Here is a 9,305-nt window from a genome sequence, read left to right as displayed (position 1 = left end):
ACTTGAAGAAAAAAAAAGACACATATTTTGTTGTATTTCTCGTTATTTTTCCCTTTTTTAACAACATCACAATTTTCTTTCTTCGAATGATTAATATTAAAATGATATTACTTAGAAATTATCAGCTATTACCATTTAAAAATTATCTAGAATTATTAATACTAAATAGTGTACAACCATACATCTGTCATGAGGGGACAGGATTTATCATCGCGTGGAAAAATGTTTTTTCAATTTCATTTAGGCTGTTTAGTGTCACGAATTATAATCATTCACACTTTCATACTTACAACATTATCGATCCCTGCAGTCTTAATCTTGCGTATTTTTCCCTCTAATTACTCTCTCACGAACGAAAATAAAGAACAAAGGGACATGAAAAAAGGGAAAGAATTGAATTCCCCAATTGATAATCGATCTAATCATCATCACTGATCACTTTATCATATCATCAAGTGCAATATCATACAATTTATATCCTCGATGCTCTCTCGTATCCCTCAACGATCTAAGACATCTACGTTATCATTATTTTTTCAATTTTCTTTATTAATTAATGCTTACAAATGAACTTAACTGTTAATTCTTACGACCGAGTTCTTAACTAAAGTCTCCATTATTGTTTTTTTTTCTTTTAAATCATTGTTTTATCATTCTTCGCTATTTTCAAGTCAACTTTAAGCTCTGCACAAACTTTTGCAAAAATTTACTTATTACGTTTTTTTTATCATTTTTTTTTATCAGTTTTTTTTTCTTCAACAAAATAAACTCTGACATTTGGGAAGCGTTGCACAGTGATTCAGTTATAATTACATCCCCCCAAAATGAGTACATGTATGTACATACGCTTTAGTTAATTATGTATATCAACCGATTACCGAGTTGGATTATTAATGACGTCGGTTAACGGTTCATTTATCATCTTGTTGTTGCTCTTTATAAAGTGTAAAAAAAAAATATTTTAAAATAACGAACGAAAGGATTGGCGCTTTTCACTTTGAATTTACTCGGTTGTTACGCGTTTTTTTTTCTGGTGGGGGTCGAGTGTTAATTCATGAAGATATTGGGTAATTGTTATTATCAGGTGGTTCCTTTGCTATGTAAAAACAATTTATGCAAATCCAAAGCCCTCGCTGCACTCGTGGATTGCCTTAAGTAGATTGCTACGCAGTTTATCGTATGTCTCGTAGACTGGCAGATCGAGTTGATTGAAACTGGAAATTGGAAATTATTTATGAGACAAGGTTGAAAAATCAGGTGAATGGAGATTGCCAAGTCTCTTCATTTATGAATTTATTTCGGCGGATTTAGTGAGAGAGAGATTCATTACTATTTGTTTGTTATTGAAATTTTCAACACATTGTACTTCAAGCAATTTCATCGTTGGAAATTCAGAAATTCAAATTTTAGTTCACTTATTCCATGAAAATTAGTTAAATTCAGGAGAACTTAATTAATTGGACATTCTGTGTAATTTGAGACTGAGTATTCATATTTTACTTAAAAATTAAAATAAGTTAAGGAATTCTCGACTTTCTGTTGTTGGAATTCCACAGAATTTTTAGGGAATTTAAAGAATTTGATATTTGTTTCCTCCAAAATCGAATTGAATGTCGCTCTCCTAAAAATTTCAATTTTTATAAATTTTTATGTCATGAAAAATTCAAGGAATGAATATTTACCATGTATGTGCGGACGGTAATCTATCAGTTGAACGATCGTCCCGATGAATCTGGAATTTCTGTACACCATTCATGCCTTCAAGTGCCCCAAAGCCTTGAAGAGGTACCTTCGACGTTCCCGTTACGAATTGAAGGAACTTAGCCCTATCTGCTTGATCAAATCCACGAAGAGCACGCCAGAACCACTGAATCTATTTTTTTTTACAAAGAAAAAACATCAATAATGAGTCAGAAGACAATTTTGTAAATCATCAATCTGTCTCGGAAGGAATTTATTTCAAGACAAAAAGCCACAACACATTTTTCGGTCCCAAAATAGTTAGTTATCAAGATAAGATTTCATTTTAACGACTTCACAAACTTAAAATGATTGAATTGAATGACAATATTCACCTGTAGTGAAGTGGGACTGTATTTGTGATACTCTGTATTCGCTCTCAGATCCTCGATATCAACATTTGGTAAACCACTTATGAGCAACTCGAGCTCCTGCTCATTGAATATTGAAATTAATCGTTTGGGGATAATGTCGTAGAATCCCTCTAAGAATGAATTCAATCTGCAAAGAAAACACCAGTACATGAAACAATTCCATTCAGCAAAACTCAGGATTCCATATTATAATCAAAACTTGAGCTTTTCAATGCATAAGAAATTATCATTGAAATGAAAACATTATAAATTCAATATTCAATATTATATTGTATTTGATAATATTCGATATTCAATTTTTCACACTATAGATTCAACCTTTTGCCATCATCAAATTTGTCAATTAAATTGTGCAGAAAATTTTGAAAAAAAAAAAAACACTTTGCCCCGAATTTTTTTTAACCATTCATTGTTTATAAATAAATAATTGAAAATGTTTAAACTTCCGGAAACTTGATTTTTTTAGGCGTGAAATCGATTTTTGGTAAAATTCTGAATACGAATAAATTTGTTACGATTCGGAACAAATGATTTTTATGGTGAAAAATTGATTGTTTCAAACAATTCCATTCAGCACAACTCAAGATTTCACATTATAATAAAAACTTGAGCTTTTCAATGAATAAGCAAGGATTATTGAAATGAAAATGTTATAAAACATCACTTGGGTCCCAATAAATGATATTCAAGTTTTCACGCTACAGATTAAACCATTTTCAATCATCAAATTTGTCAATTAAATTGTGCACAAAATTTTGAAAAAAAAAAACACATTCTGCCCAGAATTGTAATTTTTTTAACCATTCATTGTTTATAAATAAATAATTGAAAATGTTTAAACTTTCGGAAACTTTATTTTTTTAGGTGTGAAATTTTTGGTAAAATTCTGAATACGAATAAATTTGTTACGATTCCAAACAACTAATTTTTACGGTGTAAAATTGATTGTTTATTAATTATTTATCGTAAATGCTCGTAATTTTCAACAATTGCGATTTTTAAATCATTTCATTAATTTTTCTACCGGTTTAATATCGAGATTCAAATCCAGACCTGTAAATTTTGAATAATAAAATCATTTTAAAATATCCGGAAACTTGGGGTCAAACGGGGCTGAAATGGAAGCCCTGACGTTCAACTGCAAAACTAGAAAATCATTTCACTGGAGAAAAAATAGCCAAAGCACTTGAAAACCCCCAATTCGGTCTCAACAAAAATTTCCCAAACAATTGAACTCACTGTTTTCGAATGGCTCCAGTCATCTTCATCTGACACACCAGCCTGATGTACTCCAGCTTAGTCTCCTCCGTAACAACAATATTCCTCCCATTGGGAATCAAATCCCTGACATCATTCACCCCGAACTCATTGACCTCAGCCGAGAAAGTGAGCTCATACCCCAGATCCGTGATATTGTTCTCAGTGAGATAAACAAGTCCCTTGTAGAAGCTGTAGTCCTCGCTCTCCATGTCCGTGTGTTTCACCAAAATCCCGAGGATGTGCTTGTAAAAGCTCCTGGTGAAGTAGCACTCGAGCAGCTTATTATCATAAATAGCCTTGGCAATGACCCTCCCCACGAATTTGTAGTAGCAAAGATGATTGGGATTGCAGTGAGAGGAGGAGTTTATCATGTAAGTGACCCTGTCCCCAGGGCTGACAGTGAACAACGCATACATGGGATTGAATATCTCCCTGGAGATGATGACATACCACTCCCTGAGGAGTCCCCCAGCATCCTGGCCCTCCTCGCCCTCGAAAACGATGTAAAACCTGTTCTTCCACTCGTCCGCATTTCTCCTGTGCAGTTCCCTGAAGGAGTCCTCAAAGACGTGGCTCCTCCTGACGTGCACAGCGAGCTCCTCCCTCCTGATGCCCTCGTCCATCCTCTCCAGTTCCGTCCTGAAGTACCGCCTCTTGACATCAAAGTCCAGAACCCTGGTGTGATCCACGAGAACACTGAATGGCCCATCAGCAAGATGTGTCGTGGTCTGCCTGAGAATCTGATTCAAAACAGTCCTGTGGGTCTCAGCGAATTTCAAGAACTTCAACTGATCAGAGGGCAGCGTCTTCGTGGGTGCTGGTGCCAAGTCCCACGCCCCCGAGTTATTCGAAATTTCATTCGTAGAAGTTCCATCAGAGTCCGGGAATATCGGAGAGACTGGCGCCATGTCAGCCACAGCCTCTCGAGTCTCGTTATTAGTTTCGTTATTGCGATCCTTGGACGAAGTGCTCGATGACGAGTGAACCAGGAAGAACGCCTCGACAGCTGGCTGAAGAACCAGTACTGCATGGTGATCAGGTGTGTGCTCCAGCTCCAGAAGACAAGCACTGAGGGTCTCCCATAAATTATCCAGAACCAGGCTCTCGCTCAGCAGTGGTAGAGTCGATTTATCCTCCTCTGTTTTCGAGTTGGAGGCCTTCGGTGGTACCTCAGCCTGCGCTGGTTGTGCAGTCTCCATAGCTGAGTTATCAGCAGTGGCATTATCATCAACAGCAGACTCCTGCACCTGCGAGGTATTAGCAGTCTCCATGGCAGTCTCACCAGTCCCCTGTGCACTCTCACTCTTCTTCTTATTCGCCAAGTTGACAGCCTCCCTGATCTGGACAATCACCTTGAGTATGCGTAAGAAAAATGCTTGACTAGATGTCTTGCTGACGAGTGCACTCATCGATGGTAATTGCAGATCAGTAGCTGCTTTGACTTTAGCTGGAGCAGTGACGATGACATTGTCCATGGTAAATCTGTCCATGAGAATTCCTCGAGCAGATCCACCACTCGTTGACGGCTGCTCCTCGAGGGAATTTCTCCTCTTCAATTCACGATTCAGTACCTTCAGCTCTTTCATCAGTTCGTTGATATGTTCGCAGACCATATTGGCTAGTTCCATGGCCCCTTCCAGCAGGAGTTTGAGGATCAGTTGTCTCGTAGGATCTGGACAGTGGGAGAGGTTCAGCAGGAGTGCAGTTGCATCCTCGAGACCCTCTTCGGAGCAGCTTTTGCTCGTTAGAACCTGAACAGCTAGCCTCAGATGACCCTCGGGTGCAGCAACACTCTGCTCCTTGCTGGGTTCAACCTTTTTATTTTTAGTGGCGTCTTGTCTCCTGTAGGGATTCACTTCAGTCAGTCCAATGGAGATGAGTGAGAGCAGACGAAGGAGTTTGTCAGTCAGCTGAGAGCTCCTCTTAACAACAGACCAGTGGAGCATTGATATCAATCCCCCAAAGGCCGACGATTCAAACGACGTGAGACTCTGCTCGGGTTCAGACCCAATGGCCGAACTAGAATGAGTTCTGGCGACTGATTTTCCCTTCTTCGAGGCACACGAGTCGAGCTTCAAAAGCATATCCCAAAAGTCTGGCATTTCTGTCTTTGTCGATTTAGATGTTGTTTTGCTCTTGGCTCCACTCTCCTCCTTGACACTGGACTCCTTCTCCTTAAGTTTCTCCTCCTCTTTGGACTTAGTTGGAACGAAGTACCCTGGGAAGCTTTTAGCCAGTGATATGAGCAGCTCCAAAGTGTGCCTGCAGACTGTCGGTGCTGCCTGTGGGTGAATGGCAATGACATTCCCCTGGCGATCAGCCTTCTTAGATCCATGTCTAACGATATGGAAGACATTGGCACGACACCCCAGAGCTGCATCAATGCTGATGTTCAACCACGACTGAAAATTATTCCTAGACTCTGATAACTTGGGAGAGCAGTAGTCAATAGCTGGATGAACCGATTTTCGTTTGAATTTCCCAGTGAAATCAGTGAGAACCTCTTTATTCTCGTCATTGCTCCGTTCCATGATGTTCAAGAGGGCTTTGACCACCCACTCCCTCGTGCTGCCGTGGTAGCAGAGATTCCTGATGACCCTGTGCAGTCTCAGAGTATTGATCTTGGGCTCATCGACGAACAGAAGCACCAGGAGACAGGCCATCGACTCGTGATCGAGCAGTTGTCTTCCACGAAGTCGAAGTCCAGCACTTTGATGGCTCAGAGTTGTGTCCCCTCGTTGATCCCAGGAGCTCCACTGGGCTCGCTGAGCAACACCAGAGATTGCGTACCTGGGATTACCCCGACCCCTTCCAGAATTCCTGAGGATGCTGGAGAGCGTGGTGTTCCCCTGGCTGACGTGGCTGAGAAATCTCTCCTGCATCATGTGACGATTTCTCGCCTCCCACTGTCGCCTGAGGTTCTGCGCCTCCTCAGCGAGGTCTGGGGGGAGAACAGACATCTGGGACTCCTCCATGTCAGTCAGGATTGCCTGCCTCAGAGAAGGCTGGAGATTCTGGAAGAAGGCAGCAGCATCGACAGGGTCCGCTGGATTAGCGGAGGCCGCAGCATGCCTCTGCTGCTCCAATCTCTGTTGAGCAAGGACTTCTTCCTGAATAGCTGGGGGTAATGCAGCTAGGAACTCAGGATTGACTTCCACCGGGCCTGTGACTTCCTCCACGACAGTAGCTTGGGCTCGTTGACGAATCCTCTGGAGTCGGAGTTGTTCAGCAATGACTTCGTCCCTCATTTCTTCGGGGAGAGCAGCTAGGAACGAGGGATCGACTCCGTCAGGGATCTGGGAGTCTGATGAAGACGTTTGTTGACCAGCAGAGTCCTGTGGCTGCTCCTGAGGGGCCTGAGGGGTCTCCTGAGTAAGCTGCGGGTCTTGTGAAGCAGCTGGTGGCTGTTCTGTCTGGGATTGGGTCTGAGGCTCTGGGACTTGAGTCGAGGAAGGCTGCTCAGTCACTACTGGGGCACTCTCAGCTGATGATGACGATGCCGAGGCGTCCTGAGGTGGGACATTAGCGTTATTCTCTCTTCTCGATTGCTCAAGCGCCAGCAATCTGTGGACCCAGGCGTGTGGATCCCTGGACTCCCTGGGAGTCGATTCTTCCTCTGGTGTTGATTGAGCAAAGTCATTCAGAATGGACCAGGTATTCGAACGATTTAAATTCACTTCATCAGGCTCTCGATTGGTCGTCAGTCTTCGTAGTCTTGTCGCCTCTTCAGCACTGGGATGAAGAACAGAGTCGAGAATACTTTCAGCTAGCTCCAGTGTAGCATGATGATCAGCTAGAGTAGGTCTGTTCTCCTCAGGTGGTGGGGGCGGTGGTGGAGTCGGTGGTGATGGAGTCCTGACTTCGTCCTCTGGTAGTGTCACCTCCATGTCCCCAGTTACTTCAATTATATTCTCGTCTCGATTGCGCTCTTGTCGAACTGCCTCAACAGCTGCCTCAACTGCGTCAGCGAGACGTCTTGACACGTCGAGAGCATCGTCAGCGGCCATTTGGAGGAGAGAACCTGATGGCTGCTCTTCCTCAACAGCCGGGGGATTCGTTGAATTTGATTCACGTGGCTTCGAGCTCTCCTTCTCTTTGGTCTCTTTATCAGTGTCTTTTTCGGCGTGTTGCTTCTTTCGTTTGTCCTTTCTCTCGGCTAGTTCGGCATTTCGGTGCTTCTCGAGGCCAGGAACGAGCTTGTGGACAACTCCAACACAGCAGTCCGGCTGGGAGTCGCCGTCCAGCTGCTTGCTTTCTTCGATCCACCAGTGGAGGGCTGTGGGGATGTTGTTAAGTGTTGCTGCCAGACTGGGACCGAAGAGGTATCCAGATTGATCCACAAAGTCGATTTGCTCCTCCTCCTGATTCGAGAATATTCCAAGGCCGTTGTTGTCCATGAGGACGACCCTTGTGTCTCGGAAGTTTGAGGCCAACATCTGTGTCGCTGACAGTGGGAGACTCTGGGCTGCTGGCACCAACAGTCTCTGAAGAATAACCGGGGGATTTGCGTTCCTAGAGTTGGCCAGGTGGAGGTATTGATACCTTCTCTGGCGAATTGATCTCTGTGCACGTGTGTTCGCAGTGTCGAGACTCCCCTGGGCCATCAGCAATGGGTGTGAGCCAATTCCATTGGACTCGGACACAGATGGAAGGTCCTCGAATAATCCCAGGGGCAGGGGAAAACTCGCACTCCAGGGGTGATTCTGTCTCGTTGACGCTGGAGTAGTGGAATTGTTCTCGTGATTATCAAAATTATGTTGAATCATGACGACATTACTGCCGTCTCTCTCTGCTGATGGTAGCATTCTGAATATTCCCTCACCAACGTCCTCATAGTAGTCCATACCGTCTTCCTCGTAGTTCGAGGAGCCTTCCTCTTCGTCCTCCTCTTCTTCCTCGTTCTCTTCACCATCGTCGTCCTCCTCCTCCTCTTCTTCCTCGTCCTCGTCATCTTGAACGTCGTCCTCGTTGTCGTCCGAGGGATTTGAATCTGAATCGGAATCAGAACTCATCAAGTCCTCCTGGAAAATTAATGATACTGTTTAGAATTGAGATTTTCTCATTTTTTTGAAGACATTCACGTGAATTTTTGGAGTTTTATCGTGTTTTAAGATCTCTTTTTTTTTTTTTTTTAATTTAAATATACTTTGTAATTCCAATAGAGTTGAACCTCAAAAAAGATGTTTAGGTGTACTTTTGGAATTTTTTCATGATTTGAGCAATTTTTTTATTTGAGCTAGATTTTGTTTCAGGGATTGACACTAATAATTAGATTATTAGTATCAAGAGAAATTGCACTTTGCAATAATTAAGGTTTACTAATCTTCACTAAAATTTGAAAAATAATAAAATAATTGATATAAAATAAATTTAAATAAATAAATCTAAATTTTCAATTGACTAGGAATTAAATAATTGACAATATGGAATTGTCAATTGACTATTGAGTAATATTAATCAGTTGACTTCTTCAAAATTTAACTTTACTCAAAATTTATGATCATGCCAAACTCCTATTTATTAAATTCAATCGACCATAATTTCTATTTAAATAGAAAATAACGAAGAAAGCCGCGAAAAAATTATAGTACTTAAAGTTGATCCAATTTCCCTTCCCTTTCAAATAAAAATCGCTATTCATAAAAATGATGTCAATTTATGACTTTCACCCACTGAAAAGATCTCAAAACCCCCAAAAACTCCTCAGAACATCCCCAAACCCGAGAACCAATGAAGAAGGCGACGTTACTCTTACGGTTGTATCCCTGGTGGGATCGAAATCCCCCTCGGCATCCCTCATAGCAAGGCTCTCATCATCAATATCCATAGGTCGATGGGAACGAGAGGAGGGTTCTTCTGTAACGGCGGAGCCGTCCCTGGGGAACAAAACACTGCTGGATTATCAACACTGCCCCACCTCAACCCCCCCCC

At 42.1% G+C, this 9,305-nt stretch overlaps 1 protein-coding gene across 5 annotated transcripts in view; it reads right to left on the bottom strand.

The window, feature by feature from the left end:
- Positions 1 to 25: 25 nt before the first annotated feature.
- The window catches only part of LOC107041386 (E3 ubiquitin-protein ligase HUWE1), a 19,441-nt gene continuing 10,161 nt past the window's right edge, over positions 26 to 9,305 (bottom strand). The window contains exons 4-9 of one of the 5 annotated variants that reach the window (XM_015261920.2): positions 9,124 to 9,265; positions 8,197 to 8,395; positions 3,354 to 8,091; positions 2,076 to 2,241; positions 1,683 to 1,873; positions 26 to 1,214 (exon numbers count right to left, since the gene is read on the bottom strand). In XM_015261920.2, coding sequence (XP_015117406.1) covers positions 1,112 to 1,214; positions 1,683 to 1,873; positions 2,076 to 2,241; positions 3,354 to 8,091; positions 8,197 to 8,395; positions 9,124 to 9,265 — 5,539 coding nt within the window. In that variant the 3' untranslated portion in view covers positions 26 to 1,111. Of the gene's footprint in view, positions 1,215 to 1,682; positions 1,874 to 2,075; positions 2,242 to 3,353; positions 8,396 to 9,123; positions 9,266 to 9,305 lie in introns of all 5 variants that reach the window. The other 4 variants (XM_015261916.2, XM_015261917.2, XM_015261918.2 and 1 more) reach the window with 4 other exon arrangements.

Source organism: Diachasma alloeum, unplaced genomic scaffold (assembly GCF_001412515.2).
Source record: "Diachasma alloeum isolate Michigan unplaced genomic scaffold, Dall2.0 Dall_scaffold_00364, whole genome shotgun sequence".
NCBI lineage: Eukaryota > Metazoa > Arthropoda > Insecta > Hymenoptera > Braconidae > Diachasma > Diachasma alloeum.
Note: the sequence above shows the minus strand (reverse complement) of the source record. Positions and strands in the feature narration are given on the sequence as shown.